The sequence below is a fragment of the Pholis gunnellus genome, assembly GCF_910591455.1.
Source record: "Pholis gunnellus genome assembly, chromosome: 18".
Taxonomy (NCBI): Eukaryota; Metazoa; Chordata; class Actinopteri; order Perciformes; family Pholidae; genus Pholis; species Pholis gunnellus.
Genome location: NC_136545.1, coordinates 7,512,577 through 7,535,015, shown reverse-complemented (window position 1 = coordinate 7,535,015; position 22,439 = coordinate 7,512,577). Strand labels below are relative to the sequence as shown.

The 22,439-nt window shown below is 42.5% G+C and overlaps 3 protein-coding genes across 3 annotated transcripts in view; 2 read left to right on the top strand and 1 right to left on the bottom strand.

The window, feature by feature from the left end:
• The window catches only part of LOC306710336 (ras-related protein Rab-27B-like), a 44,721-nt gene extending 37,066 nt beyond the window's left edge, over positions 1–7,655 (bottom strand). The window contains exon 1 of the mRNA XM_079178806.1: positions 7,430–7,655. The gene's annotated coding sequence lies outside the window, so the exon portion shown is untranslated. The remainder of the gene's footprint in view (positions 1–7,429) is intronic.
• A 5,420-nt stretch (positions 7,656–13,075) lies between these two features.
• LOC306710862 (E3 ubiquitin/ISG15 ligase TRIM25-like) lies at positions 13,076–15,468 on the top strand. Its single transcript, XM_079179574.1, has one exon. It carries the CDS (start codon positions 13,124–13,126, stop codon positions 14,813–14,815), a length of 1,692 nt encoding a protein of 563 aa, XP_079035700.1. The 5' UTR covers positions 13,076–13,123; the 3' UTR covers positions 14,816–15,468.
• A 566-nt stretch (positions 15,469–16,034) lies between these two features.
• Positions 16,035–18,972, top strand: brcc3 (BRCA1/BRCA2-containing complex, subunit 3). The gene has a single exon (XM_079179465.1). It carries the CDS (start codon positions 16,164–16,166, stop codon positions 16,944–16,946), a length of 783 nt encoding a protein of 260 aa, XP_079035591.1. The 5' UTR covers positions 16,035–16,163; the 3' UTR covers positions 16,947–18,972.
• The last annotated feature ends 3,467 nt before the right edge of the window (positions 18,973–22,439 follow it).

The window sequence follows — 22,439 nt, the reverse complement described above, 5'->3', positions numbered from 1 at the left end:
GATTAGAGCGAGACAGATAAATTGTCTGGGCCGTCATTAGCTAATTCAGCTTCTCGCCAATGCATCGGTAACAGATGTAAAATATGTTCGCCGGTAAGCTCGTAGAGCAAGAATGTCAAAGATGTATTTGAATCCATTGTTCCGCTTTCCAACCAGAGTAAGTAAGTACGTTAAAAAATATATATATATCAGTATCAACCTCAAAAATACCATATAAGTCAGGCTCAGGAACTCTGGGACTCAAAGATTCTGAGGTGCATTTATATTTGTGTTTGTGCACTTATTCACCGACATATAAACTGCACACACACACACACACTGCACTGCACTGCCACGGTCACGGCTAAGTTACTTCTAACTTACTCATCGTCACACGCGGCGGGCCGCCGTGCTCGCAACACGCTGCCAGAAACCCTGACCGAGTGTGCCAGGCAGACACACAGCTGACAACCTCGCAGATAAACTAATTGACGCGGTGGAGACTTACTGAGAAAAGTGGCGGCATGTGTCACGACGACGAGCACAGCACCGTGATTGCCAGCACTCTCCCAGGCGGGTGAACTGGGGACTCGGTTGTCGGTTTTGCGTAAACACAATGCAGCTGCCGCTAAATGATGGATTTAACCTGTTGGTGCATCCGTTATTGTGCAGCTGGGCAGCTTGTTAGGCACTTCAACCACACCGCCCCTGCGTGCAAGGGCCTTATCTTGTCGGTTAACGCTCACTGATCGGTTAACGTGGGTCGGCTATGGGTCAGAAAGAAATATATTCTAAATTAGCATCCCTAATTCCATCTTTACAAAAGAAATTGAACGTAGTTTTCAGATCCTATCGGTAAGGCCAGGCGTTTTGTGATCAGCCGCATCTAAACCTGACCAACGACCCTACGACCTCCTACCCAACCGGTTTTGTTCCTGGTTCTTCCTCTGCTACAGTACGCTTGCAGCTTTTGTTCATTTTGGATAAAGTTTGCTCCACAGTTGAACGCCATGTGTGGAACTTTCCGAGTGTGTTGTTCTGTGTCTGTACGGTTGTCTTTTAAAATCCTCCCTCTCCCTCACCCTCTCTCCTGCTTATCCGGCTGTGAATTATCCAAACTGACTGGCTGAACTGAGCGAGACACTAGAGATCAAATCGTTAACCTGAATGTGTCACACCGTCTCCCTCCTCACACCGAAGGGCAACTGCAACCACTACAGCGAGCTTAAAACAATGCACATAGGTTGGGCTGGTTACAAATACAGCTGCAACTCATTTTCATTAATCGACTTGTTTCAATTTGTGTATTTATCATGCAGTCCGTCAACTTGCACTGGATTTCTGACCTATCAAATATATTCAATCCCAAAATATCACCCGCCTGTAGACTTGCCGTCCGGCCATAACGTGTGATCATCTGACCACAATACAACAGATTACATCACAATGCAGATGTGCAGCCACTGTCAGGAGACACAGTATGTCCGACTCGTGTCTATATGGTCAGAGCAGCCAGGTTTGTCAATACAGTAATCAATACTCTTACCAAAAGGTTGTAATACTGTATAAGGATACAACTAAAGGTCATTTTTGTTATCGGTTATTCCATTGATACATTTTTTACAACTAAACAATTAAATCATGTTGTTTATAAAATGTCAAAAAAGAAGTGTCACATCATTTTAGACCAGTTAAAGCCGAATATCTTCACATTTTCTGAGCTTCAAGCAGCAAATTTTGTGCATTTTTAGCTTGAAAAATTACTAGACGCAATATTCTGAGCGGGCGGCTCGCAGCAAACGGCGCCAGCAGCGCTAACAGTGCAAACGACGGCAACAGTGCTGAGGGGGAACCGGAGGGTGGACGCCACACTTCCGCGCTGACGCCATCGGTCGGCACGTCTTGTCAGCTGTAACCGCCTTAAGAGAGCGGTGCAGAGCGGTGCAGAGCGGTGCAGAGCGGCGTTCGTAAGCTAACCAGCGGGGCACGCTCACATGCACTAATGTGCAATAAAAGCATACGTAGCCGTCGTTTGTTGTTTCAGCTTGATTTTAAATGTGCTTGGGGGTAGCAGACACGAGCTGTAAATGCAAACTTGTTGTTAAACATTGTTTATTTACACACTCGGCAGATACAGAGCAACATTAAGTAACATTAAGGCCAAGTGTCCAGTGCAACATTCGCCAACATTCTCTTTTAGCTCTGTTTTGGTCTCCTCCAACTAAGACAACAAATAGCAGGCTTTAAAGCTCTTAAATGCTCCGCCATGTTCACCAGTTAGTCTCTGAGCTGCACAGGTAGTGTACAGTGGGTTTATCAGAGCCTTTTCCACTTAAAACGCTGATGAGAGCGCTGAGAATTAACCAAAAAACAGAAATGCTACAGCCGCAAAACCAAAACAATGAGTCGAAAGACACTATAAATCTCCGTAGAGCGGAGGGGAACTGCAGCACGGCAGATATCCCTGAGGAGTCATCACTACGAGCGGCTCCTTTCACATACAAAGTCATGTGATCTATTATTAAAAAAAAATATCGATCACAGCCGCTTTAGTGCGGTTTGAAAATGCCAGACGTAAATTATTGCTTTTGAGAAGTACCGTCTCCAGTGGACTTGTTACAGTCTGGTTCTTTGGCTCCGACCGGCTGCTGAGCTTTAAACAGATTATTGCTGCCAAGCAACGTTTCTATCACTATCAGGAAAGCACACACACACACACACACACACACACACACACACACACACACACACACACACACACACACACACACACACACACACACACACACACACACACACACACACACACACACACACACACACACACCACGCTCGACTTGGAGAGAGGAGTGTTGCTGCAGTCAGGCACCTCGCTATCAGGTGGCAAATCTTATCTATGCATTAATCATCTTAGGAAGGCTGAATCCTGCTGTTCCTGGTCAATACGCTGCAGGAGGAGGGGGGGGGGGGAGAGAGAGAGAGAGAGAGACAGAGAGAGAGAGAGAGGCAGTGACGGAGACAGAGAGAGACAGTGAGTGAGAAGAAAAGGGCAGACTGGTTAGGGAGAGCCGTCCCAGAGTTAAAAAGGTCACAGAGAATCATCGCAGCAAACACAACCCAGATTCTCACAGGCTTTAATTCTCTCCGGATGAACCTCAGAAGTACAACTGGATTTTTTCAAACATCGCCATGGAAACTGCTGATGCACCTCCTGAAAGCTAAACGACAACTGGCACGAAAGGTCTACGGGCCTGAACATGTGCGAACAGATTTGGCCGGACTCCAGATTTTTGTTATCTCAGTCAGATTGCCATCAGTCAGTGGCCCTCTGCGGGAAGACGAGGAGGCAGACAGAGCAGGGAGGGAGGGAGGGAGGACGGGGAGGAGGGCTTACCAACCTGGGGGCTAGTTCAGGAAAAAACATTCATGTTGCACAAAATTCTGTTGATTTTAAGAACTATGCTTATTTCCCTTCTTGTTTAACCCTGAGACTGTAAAAAAAAAAAAAAAGAAGTGGACGTAGCCACCATTATGTCATTGGTTTGTGGACTACCGTGTTGGCATTTTGTGACCATATTTGGACGAGAGAGTGCGTTTGTGTATGTGTGTGTATGTGGGGGCAGGAGGAGGCGGAGTCTTGTTTGCTCAGTGTTTCCCTCCTAATGCAAATATAAAAAAATGCACTACAGGAATGCACTGCCATTTTTGTCTCGTCTCATTCGTCTTGTGAAGCATCAACAAGGTTACAACTACAGTTTGTTATGCAAAAGATAACTCTGCTTTATGGTCGATTCTTCTCTAAATGGACCATAATTTACTAAATGAACATCATGCTGTACTTGAAGAAGACTTGAAACTAGAGATTGAGACCATATACTGAGGTAATAAATCAAGTGAGAAGTAGAGTCATTTTCTCATAGACTTACAGTATGACTTAGACTTATTATTCCCATGCTGGTTGTTAGACAGAATGCAGGTTTAAGGCTTTCCTGCATTGGCTTCACCCTTCAGAACCAGAGGCTGCCTCCACTGCTTTTACACAGGCGATGGTTTTACCAATGGAGGTTTCTGGACATTTTAATGGACTACGCATGAGATCAACTTGCGCCCCTAAGAAGACTGATCTATACATTATGATTTCATCATTATTTCAACAATTATCTTAAAATATTTACTTTGAATTTAACTTTATTGTACTTATATCTTATCCTATGTTTGGGATATGACATGCAACATAACCTGGTGATTAATATCCCTGTATGATTCAAACAGTATACAGGTTTCTATTTCTTTAATAATCATTTTAATTCTCCATACAACTTACAATGTACAGTTTAGGTCTGTGTTAAAATTTGCTCTGCATTTGGAAAATACAAACCGCTGGTTTTCTAGAATATTAATATATATATATATATATATATATATATATATATATATATATATATATATAGAGCCCAATTATAACATCTGAGAGAGAACGTCAGTGTGTTCTGGATGGGATTTTGACAGACTACTCTTCAACCTCAGCATCAGCAGAGGTTTTAAACACAGCACTTCAGAGGTGAAATAAGAGACAGAAACGACTGCTTGCTGCGTTCACACACCATTATTCACTGCTGCTCGCATAAATTATATTTTGATCCCTCTGAATTGATAGCAAATCTGAACAATCCAAAAGAAAAAAAGATCCCTTATCTTGATCCCATGGACATCAATTCATAATTTCATTCTAGTTTTAGAGAAGTTTGTTGTTTACATCTTTTGTTCGGCTTACTGACTCCACGACCAAAGTTGAGGACGCACATATTAGGCTTATCCAGGTGTGGTTACCTGGTTATTCATTCATGCAGGGTGTTTACGCACAGGTGTGAGCTGCAGGGTCACAAATCAAGCGACAGCTAGAAGTTTCAATTTATGTTACGGTGGCATGTGTCATCCGCTAGAGTATCTCCCTGCAGAGTCCTCTTAGAATCAGGTTCTTTAACAATGTATGGTGCAAACTTCTGTGTGACAGACTTGTACTCTAAAAGCCCAATTACTGCAAGGAGGAAAAGCTCTTTAGTTCTACTGCTCAAGACTTCACAGACATGTGCAGTCATTGCTTGGCTTTAAACAAGACAAAAGGATTGGGGACCAGTGCACTATGAGGTTGTAGGGTGACATTGATACGAGGGTAGTAACACAAAAAAACAAAAAACGTACTTACTTCTTTTTTTTAATTAAATTTCATAAAATTAATACAAATTTTGAGGAGGCCTTTGGTTTAAACAATAACACCAGCAGGGAGGACAACCCCACGAGCCAAATGTAATCCGTAATTTTCATTACGAGTCCATCAGCGAAGGCATCAACTCGGATTGATACCGGAGACGTGAAACAATAAAGCTGCCGGCAGCTCGGGGGACGCAAGAGTGCATTACCAACCCAATAAAGGCGGCTTCCACTAATTACCTCTGCTCCTTCCATCTTTGTTTACAAACTGATTTATGAGTCAACAAATACCGTGAGTCTGCCTGTGGGACGGAGAGCGATACCCATTATGGTCACGCACTGTGTCTCCGAGTTCTAATCTCTCATTCGGAGAAACACCTGGATGAGCAGTGCACAGTGAGTTTAAAGCAGGCGACGTTGTGGTATTTAATTTAAAAGACGTGTACCAAATACAAGTACATTATTTAGAACACGCACAGATAAGGTTGGTCTCTGTTGGTCTCTCACACCACTGCTAGTAGTAGCAGGAGTTTTCATAAAAACACTGATGTGTATTCAATCACTGACGTTCATCACTTTTCACCAAATATGTTGTGCAGCACAAAAGTGTGTGTGTTTTTTTTGTTTTAACCTCGTGATCAGATATGGAAGGCAGAGACCTTGGCGGAAGAGAGAAACTGACTAGCTGCAGTCAGGAAACGTCTCAAAAGTGCATTCAGACGAACCAAAGGCAGCTTTTTAAAATGATCTTTCTCATTATTTCAATAGATGTTTAAAAAAAAAATAGATTTTCATCTGGACCTTCCACTGCTTGTACAATATAGTGCCCCTGTATAAGATATTCAGGCCATAGCATAGACACTTCAGACCACATTACATTCAACTAGGCTATACACAACTATGCCACTCTGACTGCTAATTTCTCCCGTTCTCCACGGACCGTTAACAGCGACTCAGCTTGTATTTGGACTCATTTTAGGGATGGTTCATTCTTGAATTAATTCAGGTACATGATTAAAATATCATGTTATTGTGTTAGCAGCTAAACAGTATAAATGTCAGTAAAGAATACTATTTAATGCAGAATAATATATTCCGAATACAGGTATTTCTGTGACAAGAACGTTTACAGATGAAGATGCAGATAGTAGCTTTGCGTTACACCCTGAGAACACTCCACTGTCACACACAAAACCATGTTTGAATTATTAGTACTGTGAACCACTGTTAGAAAACACCTTCCTCTTGAATCAAGAGCTAACATGAAATATGAGGAAACGGTAAACAATGACTCCAAAGATGCATTTCAGTGGTGAAGCACAAAAATCTTAAAATTCTCAATCAAATATTTCTGAAACCTGTTCGAGGCATGCAAGTATAGGCCTCTATGACTCCACCTGAGGCCCGCCCACTTCATACCAGGATGGAACCCGTCCATCATAATAGGAACCTGGTTATCAGGGCTTTTACACAAGGACACCCACATGTGATAGTTGAACATGTTTTCAAACTGGTGGGCTTCAATCTGCTGCTGTAACCCATTTTGGAGCCTGGCTGCAGGGATTTGTTCCCAATCAGACACAAGAGCATTGGTGAGGTCCAGCACTGATGTTGGCTGATAAGGCCTGGCTCGCAGTTGGTGCTCCACTTCACCTCGGAAGGTGTCGTGTGGGGCTTCTGAGGTCAGGGCTCTGCTCAGAACCAGTCAAGTTCTCCCACATCGAACTGGGAAGAGCACTTCTTTGAGGAACCACCTGTGTTTGTGCACACACACACACACACTGTTGCCACAAAGTTGGAAGCACACATTTGTGTGAAACCTCCTTGCATTACAATTCCCCTTCATTTGAAGTAAGATCAAAAGTAAACAGGGATCTCCTCAACGCCTCATTTGAACCCTTTTGAAAGTCTTGCCAGGTGAATCACCATGACACACACACACACACACAGAAGATCACGTCCCCACACGCAGTTATTTGCCTAAACGGCACAGAGGTGCAGCGCTTTGCGTGTGCAGCGGCTGATAAGGGACTGTGGGTTTGGAGGCTGCAGACACTTTGCTCCTCAGCTGATCCTCCAGCAGCCCTGCGCCGGGCTATGACTCATACCGCCTGCCTTCTACTGATGCTGGAAACGACAAGTAACACGGAAACGCACCGGTAAACAACGAGCATCGGGCATGACTCGAGCCCGAAAAGACGTTCCGGGAACATTACCTTCCATTCTCTTTGGCACTTACCTTTCTCTGTCGTTATCGAAACAAACTCAGATCCTCCTCGCAGGTGTCTGCTGATGCTGCTGCTGCTGCCTGGCCAGTTCGTCTCGTCCTCCTCCTCCTCCGAGACGTCGCATGTCTCCCACGGTCCTGGTGGAGAGGAAAGATCCGCGCAGAGCTCACCAAACCTGCACCGGAGCTCGATGTGACGGCCCAGCGGAGTGCTTGGTGGGGTGCAGCCTGTGGAGCGCTCGAGCGTACCTCCGAGAGTGCAGAGGAGTCTGATGGATGTCGCTCGGCTTCCTCGAGGGGTGGAGGGCTGACGCTCCTGCCGCATTCAGGGACTCCTCGGAAACTCGGAACTCTCAGAAGTTGGCGAACAGGCGCGTCGACCAGCTTCTGTTGATTTTACCATCGTTTTTTTTTTTTTTCACGAACAATGTTATCCCGAGCACAACATGTCCTGCCCTACATTCAAGATTTGGAACAATCGTTATGCTATACAAAAAAAAGAAGAGTCATTGTTTCCTCCACTACTGGGGAGCATTGCTGTTTTATTGGCAGATTTGATTTTCATTTGAACATTAATTAGTATTTTTACCACTGAAGAACTGTCCGTAGCTTTCCTGTTCATTTTATTAGTGAGTTAGATGAGATGGGATACCACTTTAATTACTGGGGGTTAAATATGAAGCTACAACCTTAACGGCGTGATTAGAAGCAGAGGTAAACAGAACAAAGATACTGCTAATTAAACAGATGAAATAATGTATAATGTGTTGATTAGTGAGCTTTAAAAGTGTTTGTAGGCGGACTTTGTTACTTTAGGCCAGAACCCACCTGCCTCCAGTCTTCATGCTAAACTAATCTGACTGTGTTTTGGCTGCAGCTTCATATTTAACAAACAATTCTGAGTGTAGTATCAATCTTCTGATCCATCTAGCACTCGACAAGAAAGTAAATAATAATAATCATACATCTAAAAATGTTAACTACTCCTTTAAAAGAGTCTCCCTTGCTGTACTCAGACTGTTGACCAATCAGGAACTATGCTTTTTGACAATCCATAAGAGATTGAGATTGAGAGAGAGGAGATTCCACCAAATATCACATTATAGAGCAGTCAGTGCTATATTTTTTTGAATGATCTATGCAACTTTTCTCATGTTTTATCATTTACGTGGATTTTATTTGATACATGTTTTCCCTAACCATGTCCAAATTCATATTAAGAAATGTAAATAAACCTTTCTTCCTCGTCGATTAGTGATAATATAATCTATATTTAATAGCTTACTGTGCAAACAGAAAACCTAACAGAACTATATACCTCAATGTCATTTTGTATTTTAGTTTAATTTGGGTCTTTTTCTGTGAAGATCCAGGCTATGTAGCCTAGCCTACGTCCGGCTCTACCTTTTCCCGGGTTGTTTCTTTAACTGGATATAAAGTCTGTTTATATGTGAGGTTCTATTTAGAAATAAAACACCACATATCTGTCATAAAATCAAATGTTAAACAGCATAACCGATGTCATTTGACCAAGCAGTCTTGTTTTCAGCATGACCGCCATCCCCTGCATTGATTATTGAGAACTCACACTTCACCATAATTAGAAGCCACCACAAATACGAAATGTAAAGCTGATCGTTTTTGCTGCATTTGAAGGCAGCATCGTGTGTGTAAGCTGAAAAGATGTGAGCCCACAGGGTCCTAGCGCCTGCTCTTCCCTACCCTATTCACTGTGCCCTAAATGTTCAACAGGTGGAAACGCAAACAATACTGATATTTTACATGACAAAAAAGAGAAAAGATTAGAAATGAAATGAAATAAAAGAGATTGTGTTATTTAATGTTGCAGAATATAAAAGGATGCTCCACAATGAAGTTGTGGTGCTGTTTGCAGTTAATCACACTGTATAACAAATCTTTACAGCAAATCTGTAAGTTATTAAGTTATTAACAGCAAAATGAATTAAATGCTGTGAATTAGAGAGTCAAATATGCTGATGTGTGATGTATAGATCCTGTATGCCTTATGAAAATATCAAAGGCATATTTATTTTCTTATATTGTCACAAAGTATAAAAAATATCCACCAAACTGAGGTTAAAAGCAAGTTTGCACTGAAACAAAGTAAAACATAAACAACAAGAAAAGATTAATAATTTTAAAAAAAGAATGATCCAAAGACCCCTTCACTAATAGTAGGTTGCTGGGAAACGTAAAGCTTAATTTCCTGTTACTGCTTGATATTAGCAAACACTGTAACCGGAAATAACCGTGAACTCATTTCGACGGGTTACATTTTGTAAAGCACACTGATGTGCATGTTATGAATGAATGAATGAAGTATCTCACAGTGTTTTTTTGTACAGAGAAAACCCACAGTGATTATAATTTTACACATTGGAAGCTGAATAACTCAGCAGTTACAGTACACGTCCTCCACACCTTTAGCGTCCTCAGGAGGCCCCCAGCTGCCTCTGTTTTCAGCAATATAACATCAGTTCTTTTCAGCTACATAAATGAGTGCCATAACACTTCTGATAGTATGTCTTTAACACACCAACAAATATAAAAACGCGTTAGGGGACGTTTTTTTCCCCAATATTGTACATTTTGGGGGAAACAAGCTGTCAATTGCTGATCCCTGCAGTATGAAATTGCAAAATTGGCCTACAAGCCATGTCAGCTTGAAATCAGAAAGAATGTATTTTTTACAGCAAACAAATTCACATTTGTCACAGAGAAATGTACAATCTGTTCAGTTGTTAACAACCTCTATCCTTAATTTGGATACGAACAGTCTATACAAATTAAAAAGCACTATTAAAAAAAACTGTTTAAAAAACTGCAGAAACTTCAGGAATAGCAGCAGAGGAGGGATTATTCCTCCAGGATGGTCAGTTATGCAACACTTAAGTGTCATACACTGTATGTACAGAATAGACATAAGTAATAGTCTTCAAATAAAATGCAGACAAAACATAATCACAGTACAAAGTAGCAACATTTAAGAGTGCCTGTGATATGGCATAACAGTATAAAACTTTAACAGAGCTAAAGCATTAACTAAATGTAGCATTTATATAGTTTGGCTGACACATTTTGTAAAGGGAATTAAAGGATAAGAATGGTGATATATGTCTTTATTACTGTCAACAAATGCCAAAAACCCAACAATGAACTGATCCTACTAACAAGCATTGTATGTGTCTCCAAAGCCTGATAATGTTCCGTGCCATAAAGCTCCATTGTTGTCCAAAAACTATTAAACACACACACACACACACACACACACACACACACACACACACACACACACACACACACACACACACACACACACACACACACACTTATTTTGACTCAATCCCACATGCATCGTTCTGTTCCTGGCAATACTCTCTCGAGCACTAAATGTGTATTAATCCACGGCTGAAAATGTTCCCTAACAAATACACGATTTGGTCCTTGTTGTGCAGCGTTTGATAAAAACTACAGCGCCCAGATGTTTTAGGAAATGACTGAGTGTTGAAGATGAAAAATGAAAGCATATTTGTGACACTTTGGTTATCTTCAGTTGGAATTAATGGGCCTGTTGCTCAGAGTTAGAGACGTGGGCGTCAGAAAGTATCAAGAGACAGACTTACATTGTTGATTCTTGTCTTTTCGTAGGATCTGTTGACAATACCATTAAAATAGAATATCAACAGCACTTTGTTGTGTCGTTTATTGTGTATGGAGTGTGTTACAGCTACTGACTATCATTTCTGTGGGAGATGGTCTGTTTCTATAATGTAGCGTCTAACACATCGTTTTCTATCACACATGTCAAATACTTTTCCTTTTGAACCATACCTTCTTACTGGGCTCCACTTAATCTTTCAGTCAATCTCACTTGCGGCATGCTAGTCGTCATGGATACCAAGCGCCTCTGCAAACATGTGAGGTGCCAAAACCAATCCTCTATAAACTCCTGAATACACAAACACACATATGTCTAGCAAGCTTAGTGACTATTAGTTGACACAAAGTGAATATGTTTAGATCAGTGCTTTTTGTTTGTGTAATCGTGTGTGTGTGTGTGTGTGTGTGTGTGTGTGTGTGTGTGTGTGTGTGTGTGTGTGTGTGTGTGTGTGTGTGTGTGTGTGTGTGTGTGTGTGTGCGCTGTAGGCATGCTTTAGTGGATTCACATTTGATCATGCATGTGTCGCTTTCAGGATCAAAAGTTTCTACCACCGCAACCTGTTCCCATGGAGACATGAGAGTGGATTCAGCGTGTCATGAATCTCCGGGCTTCAGGGCCTCTTGTTGAATAAGAATAAAAAAAAAATACTGGACAGAAGAAGAACCAGAGAAACTGCAGATGTATATGACAAAAGTACACAGCAGTATGTTTTGTATTTGGTAAACAATAAGGTTACAACTTCTGCCACAAACCCTGAATGTATACATCCAGCTTTGCCCCACAACATATATTAATGCCAATTGCTTTTACTTCTCACATGTCCTGCACAATCTGCCTTTTTGTATCATATCCTACATCATTGGGTTTGGTTGAATCAACCCTTTAACATCCAAGTCTTCACCACACAACAACGTTGTCTACACCACAAGGGAGTTACCAATGGCAGGCGGATTCATTCGCAGGCCACTCCTGAAAGGATCATCTTCCTGTGCCTGACGAGAGTATGCATTGGGGAATTGTGGTAAACCTGTAACCGGCAGCTGCCTCAGCAGTAGTGATGTGGCGATGGGGGCCGCAGTCATACGGTATATTACAGACCATAAATACAATCAACCTCTGGGACTGTGAGTGTACAGCCATGCTGGGAGTTCTAAGAGGCTTAACATTTGGCTTTGAGGAAGTGCTAAAGTCACCATGCTAACAATCACATTGCTAACATGCTGATGTTTAGCGGTATGGTGAACATAGTCACCATCCAAGTTTAGCATGTTAGCATGCTAACATTTGCTATAAATAGCACTAAAGCTGAGGTCTGATGGGAAGTCATTAGATTTGCAGGTCACAAACCTAATTATTGGACAGGCAACAGCAACTGAGCTGCAAAGACAAACCAATGAACGACACAAACTGAGGAAAACAGGTGAGGACAATAACTGGCACTGAATGAATATTAAGCCAAGGGGGACACCTGGTGGGGAAAAACAGTCAGGACAAAGAAGCCCAACCAAACTGAAGGCCAGGAGTGGAGGCAAATAGCCCTGACATTTCCCCTTTTGCTGAGAGGCTGCAAGGACACGCCTTTCATAAAACAGGGCGAAAAAACAAAGACCTACATAAAGAATAATATCCGTTTTACCAACTCAAAACATTTCTAATCGTTTGATTGTGATACTTGTAATTGTGAAGCCTACTTTCAGCTCAATGTGTTTTATGTCCCATACTCTTCCCTTCACATAAACATGCTGCCTCACTGAAACGGCTCCTCTTCCCGGAATGAATGTGAGCGCAATCACCCCTCCCCCTCTTCCTGCTGTCCAACACAGCCAGTCCAACAGTCCAGATACTTTCTGCTTCCTGCCTCTTTTCGCAGATCTGCCAGTGTACATATGAGTGTAACACGTTGTAAAGTGACGCCCCATTCACTGCAGATCAGCAAGGAGCTGTAAAGAAAGGGAACTAAGCTTCGGTTTGGACCAGCTCTCAGTGGTTATCTAATATGAGAAAGTGAAACTATTTCACATTCCATGTCTCTTCGGGGTGAAATGGCGCAGCAACAAAATCTGATGGATCGGAAAAAACTCTGCTGTTCCATCTGTCTGGATCTACTGAGGGATCCAGTGACTATTCCCTGTGGGCACAGCTACTGCATGAGCTGTATTAAAAGCCACTGGGATGGGGAAGATCAGAAGGAAATCCACAGCTGTCCTCAGTGTAGACAGACCTTTAGACCGAGGCCTGCGCTGGTGAAAAACACCATGTTGGCAGATTTAGTGGAGGAACTGAGGAAGACGGGACTCCAAGTTGCTCTGGCTGATCACTGCTACGCCGGACCTGAAGATGTGGGATGTGATTTCTGCTCTGGGAGAAAGCTGAGAGCTCTCAAGTCCTGTCTGCAGTGTCTGGTCTCTTACTGTGAGCAGCACATCCAGCCTCACTATGAGTCCCCAGCCTTTGAAAAGCACAAGCTGGTCGACCCTTCCCAGAAGCTCCAGGAGAACATCTGCTCTCATCATGGTGAAGTGATGAAGATTTTCTGCCGCACTGATCAGCAGTGTATCTGTATTATGTGCTCCCGGGATGAACATAAAGACCACGACACAGTCTTGGCCTCAACAGAAAGGACTGAGAGGCAGGGAGAGCTCGGAACAAGTCGACAAAGAATCCAGCAGAGGATCCAGAGCCGAGAGAAAGACGTGAAGGCGCTCCAGCGGCAGTTGGAGGCCATCAATCGCTCCGCTGACAAAGTCGCGAAGAACAGCGAGGAAATCTTCACTGGGCTGGTGCATCTTTGCAAGAGTAGAAGCTCTGATGTGAAGCAGCAGATCAGATCCCGACAGAAAACCGAAGTCAGTCGGGCTATGAAGCTTCAGGAGAAGCTGCAGCGAGAGATCACCGAACTGAGGAGGAGAGACGCTGAGCTGAAGCAGCTCTCACGCACAGAGGACCACGCACAGTTTCTACAGAACTACCCCGCACTGTCGTGTCTTAGTGAAGCTCCAAACTCGCCCAACAACAACAACAACATCCGCCCTCTGCACTACTTTGAGGATGTGACGGCGGTTGTGTCAGAGGCCAGAGAAAAGCTGCAAGGCATTCTGAGTGACGCGTGGACCAAGATCTCAGAGCCTGAAGTGGATGTTTTACGGCCACAACCAGAGCCCAAGACCAGAGCGGAATTCTTACAATACTCATGTCAAATCACACTGGATCCAAACACAGCACATGCACGGCTGTTATTATCGGAGGGGAACAGAAAAGCAACAGTGACGAGTGAACAGTTGTATTCGAGTCATGGAGACAGATTTACCGACATGTTTCAGGTTCTGAGCAGAGAGAGTGTGAGCGGCCGCCATTACTGGGAGGTGGAGAGGAGCGGCTGTGAAGTTTCAGTGGCGGTCTCGTACGAGAATATCAGCAGAACAGGATATGAAAGTGGTTTTGGAAATGATGACAAGTCTTGGGCATTAGAGTGTTTCAGCAACAACTATGAGTTCAGACATAACGGTTTGAAAACTTTAATCTCAGGCCCTCAGTCCTCCAGAGTAGGAGTGTACCTGGACCACACGGCAGGTATCCTGTGTTTCTACAGCGTCTCCGCAACCATGACTCTCCTCCACAGAGTCCAGACCAGATTCACTCAGCCACACTATCAGGGACTTGCTGTTTTTGCTTCACACGGAAACGGATCTGCTGCTGTGTTCTCTAAGCTTGAGTAGAAAGAAGTTAGGAGGCTGAATGTGTGCCTTATTTTTTTGAGTCAGGAACTGTGAGCTCTGATTGTATAACCATTGCCTTAACAGAAGGCCATGCAAATGCATCTTTCATCAGACATTATTATGTTTTTTTGGCTCATGACCTTCTTCAGAGAAGTTTGGCAATGTTTACTGCAGCTTCTCTTCTTCCTTTGGGACGCCAAAATAAGGAAACATTTTGTATTCATGAGAAATGGAAGTGTTAGAAACAATCTGGTGGCTGTCTTTCTTTGCCATGTTTGCTTATGAAATGTGGATTGAGTCCCAGCACACTTTTATTATGAAGAAGAAAAAATAAATCACCAATGATTTATCTTTGCATTTAGTCAGTCAAGAAGACACAGTTCGAGTAAAGGTGTGATTTGTTCCAATGTTTGCAGAAACTCACTTAACGCCAATCAATGAAGGTTCAGAGTTGCGATCTTTCCTCACACTAATCATTTCTTTTTGTTTACTATATTCTAAAAAGTATTAGCCTCAGGTACAAAATATGTAGCTGAAGAGCATTTACAGCAGAGCAAAGCCAGAGTTTATTGCTTATTATTTCTTTTATATAAATCATTTTTGTTTACAGTTGCACTGTAATCAAAATTGCACTAACAGTGTTTTGTATGTGAATGATTGCACTTTTACATTTGATTGAAAAACATTTTTTGTGTGTGTGGTTTTTTTTTTACATAAAAAGGCTTTATGATCATTGTGTACAATTACGATGAAAATCACTTTGCAAATAAACAGAGTTGTCAAATTGGCTTCCTTGACCATGATGCTCATTCTTGGATTGTGTTTAAAAAAACATTGACAACTGAAAGCAACTGGCTGCCTCGAGTTCAAGTGTTGTTGTACCTTAAGTACACTTTTAAAGTGTTAACATTTACTTAAATACCTAACAGATTTTTTTACCTCTACTTCATTCATTTTAACAATTAATGATAGTATTGAGCCAATGAGCTGCCGAATAAGTACTTTTGATACTTGAATGAATTATTTAATTGAATTATGTTTGACGTATTATTTGGATTGATTGATTGTAACCAATGCCTATTTATTCATTTATTAATAATGTGTTTAATAACACATGCAGTGGATAGAATAACACTCAGTCACGTCTATTAAAAAGATTATGGATAATAAGTCAATTTATTTTACAACACTCGAAAAATAAGCGGAACTCTCTGTCGATAGAAGAGCCCGGCTGAAACCAACACGGAATGTTTTAGTGACGCACATCAGAACACGGAAGCGAAACGCTGCTTCCGTGTTTATGTTTTCATCTTTGCGCCGAGCAGAACAGCTCATTTTGTAAAACATTATGGCGGTGTGCGCCGTTCACCTGGAGTCGGACGCCTTCCTGGTGTGCATGAATCACGCGTTAAGCACGGAGAAAGAAGAGGTGATGGGTCTGTGCATCGGAGAGGTGGAGACCAACCGGATCGTCCACATCCACTCAGTCATCATCCTCCGCCGCTCGGACAAGAGGAAGGACCGGGTGGAGATCTCCCCGGAGCAGCTGTCGGCGGCCTCCACGGAGGCGGAGAGGCTGGCCGACATGACCGGCAGGCCGATGCGGGTGGTCGGGTGGTACCACTCCCACCCGCACATCACCGTGTGGCCCTCTCACGTCGACGTGAGGACCCAGGCGATGTACCAGATGCTGGACCAGTGCTTCGTGGGCCTCATCTTCTCCTGCTTCATAGAGGACAAGAACACCAAGACGGGCCGCGTGCTTTACACCTGCTTCCAGTCCGTGCAGGCGCAGAAGGGCTCCGAGTACGAGCGGGTGGAGATCCCCATCCACGTGGTGCCCCGCGAGGCCATCGGCAAGGTGTGCCTGGAGTCGGCCGTGGAGCTGCCGCGGATCCTGTGCCAGGAGGAGCAGGACACGTACCGCAAGATCCACAGCCTGGCGCACCTGGACCCCGTCACCAAGATCCACAACGGCTCGGTGTTCACCAAGAACCTGTGCAGCCAGATGTCGGCGGTGAGCGGGCCGCTGCTGCAGTGGCTGGAGGACCGCCTGGAGCAGAACAAGCAGAGCGTGGTGGAGCTGCGGCAGGAGAAGGAGCGGCTGCTGCAGGAGCTGGCTGCTATGTGAGCCGAGAGGACAGAGAGGAGACTACTATCGGTTGTTGTTGTTTTTGTCCACGGAGGAACCGGACCTCCTGCTCCTGTTTTTAGGTTCTTTACCGTTTTGTAGCAACCGAAAAGTTGTCCATAATATGAAGAGTCTGAAACTGTCTGAAGGGGGCACCGAAGTCTTGACTGCTTGTTCTTGATTTAGAAATGTCCTTATTTAAATCACTATTTTATTACATTTATTATACTTGGGGTCATTCTCGTACAACTGTGTTGTGCGGCTGCAACTCACGAATAAACTGCCAAATATTTTCTCACCTCCTCGATTAATCATTTGGTCCTAAAGAATGTATGAAAAATGTCCCCGAGAATGTTTTCCCCGAACATAAGTCCGAAGCAAAGATGCTAAAATTAAAATGATAAAAACAACAGAAACTCTTCAAATCCTCACATTTGAGAAGCTGGAACCAGAACATGTTTGGCAATTATTGCTTGGAAAATTATTTTTAAAAATGTGTTGCCAAATTGTTTTCTTCTGTCAATCAACTAATCCATGAATCAACTGATTGCTTCAGCTCGAGTCCCCAGAGCTGCTATCTAAAGTCTCAGATGTAGTTCTGCTTACTTGTTTCTTAGACCAGATAGTTTGGTGACAAGAGAAAGTTAAACTCTGACTCATTTGAGAAGTTACTCTTATACGGTATAGTTTTGGTTTAGGGCTCTTTAATTCATTCATTTTTAGCTGACATAATGCGATGGAAGATGTTAACCCACCCATAATGGGAATCAATGGTTAACTGGAGGGAAAGCTGATGGTGTGAAATATTAAGTAATTTATGGTTAATGGGCAGAAACACTCAAACCTTACATTGGGTCATATCTCCCTTCTTATAAACACTCTGAATCAGAGCCAGCTGGGCACATTGAGCGACATGTGACAAAGAGAACGTGCCTTTGGACTAATGGGTGTTACTGTAGATACTCTCAATGAGGGATTATGAATGCAAAGGGTGTGTGTGTGTGTGATTGACATTTGTTCACTCTGTTTGCTTTGTCTTTTTCTTCTGCCTTGTCTCCTCCCAGATTTATAAAGCCTGATATCTTCTTTCTTTTGAAGGTGCATTATTCAGGTGTGACTAACGTGTTTGTTCTCTGATTACTGTAAAATAAAACAGCTGCTGCTGCACTGTGACCCACACACACCTCACTGTCACTTCACTTTAGTCCTGAAACAATGAGGCGATGATACCAAACAGAAAACAAGGTTCTGTTTTGAGTTTGAAAACAGTTTCAGGACTTATTAGTAAAGAAGAAATACTGAACATTCGAGCACAGCTTTCTAACAGTTTGTTCTAATGTTATCATGAATTGAATTTACAGCAATACTTTCTAGGTGTCGGTCACACTCATTAGTCCAGCAGTGCTTAGTTACTGAGCCAAATCTGAAAACACATTCGTAATTCACATTTCTCATTTAGTATGACTTACATAACGTATCATTATCCCCGATATACGCGGTGAATAAATGTGGCTACAGGACAAAGACGCTCATAACTTGCTGTAGAATTATCACATTTTTAGACTTTCTTGAGTATCAGAGTAATCCAGTGATGTTAGTCCGTATACATTCACGGGTACATTGCAAACAGAGAGTGCTGACAGCAAATTTGTCATAATTGTAATGCTGCTAATTTGACAAAATGTAAACAAATATAGGCAAAAGAAAAATCATAGTTGTAGCTGTGAGGAATTTAAGTTTTAAAGCGCTCCAAGCATGGATATTATGTGTTACAATATGTTTACTTGTAGAAGGTTTAAACTAAAAGGAGTTACTGAATGTATTGTGCACTGTGAGAGAAACCAGAGAATTTATGACACCGCCATAAAGTAATACAAATCAGTGAGAGGGGGATGTTTTTGAAAGGTTTCTGAGCACAGCCTTCAAGGAGGGAGGAATGGGTCAAGAAGAAGTCCGAAGGGTTCGGCCAATCACTGAGCTGATCGATTGGCTGAGAAATGTGAAACATGATACTTTTGAGAGACTCAGCAGGGACAAAGGATCTTCGAATTGCAGAAGATCCGCAGGTATGGCTGCCCCATGGCCAGGAGGAGGTTCCTGGCCATGGGGCAGCCATACCTGTCTGTCGTGTGGCCCGAACGGGAATATTATGTTTGTTTTACTGTTGATAGTGTAATTCGGTTTGCATTTGTTTTGGCTTCTGTTAAATATTAAATACTTTTGAATTTAACCTGAACCATTTGATTCCAGCCCTGCTTGCTGATGGAAGAAAGAGAGCAGGGGGGGGGGGGGCTGCTTCTTCTCCTCTGTGGTCTTCTTCTCCTCTGTTTGAGAAACCAATGAACTCAACATAGCCCACAGTGTAACTAACTTAATCTATGGCAACACTGAAAGCCCCTGGTTTAGTCTAACTGTCAGAAATTAGGAGGAAATTGCCACAACAAAAGAACAGACCCATCGTTAATATCATTAAATCCATGTGTGCTTTTCCTGATGAGTCAAAATGATCCATTCAGTAATCATTTTGTCTTAAACTTGCTTATTTTGTTTTCCTCATTAATCAACCTACTGCTGTTATCTGTTCAAAATTAAAGCTGTAGCCATACAAATATGTCACCTAGCTGTGTAATTTACATTTAGGCCTACCTTTTTTGTATACTATGTGTATCGGCTTCATTTTGAATAAACAGGACAAACATTCACAAAATATTGATGTCACAGAGGCATAGAACAAACAAGCAAATACTTATTATACTACTTATGTTTTTATTTAACATATCCAATCAGCAAACAGCAGCACCACATACAACACACAAGAGGTTACATCTTTAAGTATTTCTTATTATAGTATATACAGAGTATTTTTTGAATATTTTTTTATTTTGTCAGTGTCATGTAAGACTGTTACAGTGAGACAGTGACTGTAACATTGGACATGTCTTTTGATCTCTTTGCTGAAACATGTAGCTGTAAAACTTCTTATCTGTAATGCTTCTAAGCAACTTTACTGATGGACTGTGTTCATATATTCAATCATAAAATTATTTCAAAAGACAATCTTTATCTTTCCATCTATGTGTAGCGGCCGGGCCTTGGGAGGGGACATGAAAGGGAACCAACAACAACAACGTCACCTGGGGAATTACACCCCGGGAAATATAAGCTTAACGACCCAAATATATGGTGTAGAATTTGTTACGGGCACACAGATTCGTTACCGATCTTTGGACAGAGAAGTGTTTCGTAAAAATGAACCAAAAATGTATTAAAGGAATCAATGCAAATCAGCAAAACAGCCAAAACATGCAAAACAGAGGAACAACTGTCAAAATATGCCATACAGAGGGAAAACTGTCAAAATATGCAAAACAGGCAAAATGGAGGCAGCAAAACAGCAGCAGGTGATCGACCTCACATATGGGGTAAGTAGTCAGACGGCAACAAGAGGAGAAACATGTCTGAAACCCACCATGAGCCACCACAGAGTCCCAGGGGCCAAAAAAAAGGAAGTGAGTCCAGAACCACAGGTGCATTTTATACGCTGCCACTGATTGAGGGGAGGAGCCTGAGGGCTGCGTTCACAACCCCACACTTCCTTCTCTGAGGAGCGTTCCCCACTACATATGTGTTGACTTTATACACAAAAACAGCATGCTAAGTATGTCAGCGCTGTGGAGAAAAGTAATCCAATGATGAATCAGATTAACTGTTAAAACTTAACTGCACCATTCTTAATTAATAAAAGACGTATATCACACAGCTCAATTAGGCCCAAGTCACACAGAGCAGAAAATATATTTCAGCAACAATACAATTATAGAACAAATAGGACTATATACACCACACACGGTTGAATAAGCATTTAGGTTGCACAACAGTTAATCAACCTCTATCTCATTTGTGAAAGCCCTCTTTGCTGATCTAAACAGCTGCTGTTTCCTGAGAAAGATCCACTGTAACTCTTTGTCTATTGACGTCACAAAACTCAGCTGTAGATCCATTAAAATAAACACCAAGTCCAGCAAAGAGTGGCTGACTGAATTCTGTGTTGAATTTGTGAAGGAGAGTGAAAGAGCGTTCAGAGATGATGTAGAAGGACAGAATCCCTGCCTTGCGATCCAGGAACACCCCGACTCTGGAGGACTTGTGAAGGTCGTTTGAAATAAATTTTTCTGAAATGTCACCGTCATGTTTGAACTTATACATTGTATGAAAACTTGTGACCTGACACTCCAATGCCCAAGACTCGTCATTGTCACCAAATATACTTGCATCTCCTGTTCTGGCAATATCCCCGTATGCAACTGCTACTGAAACTCCTAAGCCAGTCCACTCCACTTCCCAGTAATGACGTCCAGTCAGACTTGTTTCACACAGAGCCTGAGACCTGCCCATGAATCTGTGTGCGTGATTAGCTTTCTCAGACTGTTGCACTTTCGTATACTTTGCTTTTCTGTTCTCTTCAGACAACGACAGATGCTTGCTCGCCGTGTTTTCATCCAGTTGGAAATTTCTCCCGTGATCTGCATATTGTAAGAATTCAGCTCTCCTCCTCGTGTCTTGTAGCAGTAAAACATCCTCAAACGCCATTTCTGTTGAGGGCAACTCCATCACGTGGCCTTTGTGTTCATTCATTAAGCACTTAATACAGATAAATTGCCTATCAGTGTTGCAGATAATGCTCTTCACCTCGTCATGTTCAGTACAGATGTTTTCCTGGAGCCTTGCAGCTTCGACCATTCTGTGTTTCTTTGATGGAACTTCAAAGTGTCGTTGGATGTGCTCCTCACAGTAAGAGATCCGACACTGCAGACAGGACTTGAGAGCTATCCGTTTCCTCCCAGTGCAGACATCACATTCCACATCCGGGGCATCTTGGAGTGCCATATTCCCCAGTCCCTCCACTATATCTTCCATCGTGGTGTTTCAGTAGATCCAGACAGATGGAACAGCAGAAATGTCTCCGGTCAAGCTGATGCTGTGCTATTTTCCCTCTCAGTGACAGTGAGTTTATGAATATTAATATGCCAAGAAGGAAGAGGGAGTGGTTTCAAGTTTTGCGTCATTACAGAAAGAGGAGGCGTTATGAACAATTGGTGTGTGTTCTTCCCCTTCATCCATCATACTCATCTATCCTCATTCTTTAAATCGTTTAAATCGAGTTTGAACTTTTGGATCAACATGCCTGATAAGATAGATAAGTCATATCCTGGACTTATTGTATTGATAATGGTCTTTTTGCTGGACTTGAAATACTGTATGTTTTTACAACTTTTTAATCACTTATATATTAATTTTGTATGTATTATTATTAGGGCCCGAGCACCGACGTAGTCGGAGCGGAGGACCTATTGTAATCGTAATGTTTATTATTATTAGGGCCCGAGCACCGACGTAGTCGGAGCGGAGGACCTATTGTATTCGTAATTAGGGCCCGAGCACCGACGTAGTCGGAGCGGAGGACCTATTGTAATCGTAATGTTTATTATTAGG

Coding starts and splice junctions, on each gene's coding strand:
- LOC306710862 (XM_079179574.1), top strand. CDS start 13,124: ATGTCTCTTCGGGGTGAAATGGCGCAGCAACAAAATCTGATGGATCGG.
- brcc3 (XM_079179465.1), top strand. CDS start 16,164: ATGGCGGTGTGCGCCGTTCACCTGGAGTCGGACGCCTTCCTGGTGTGC.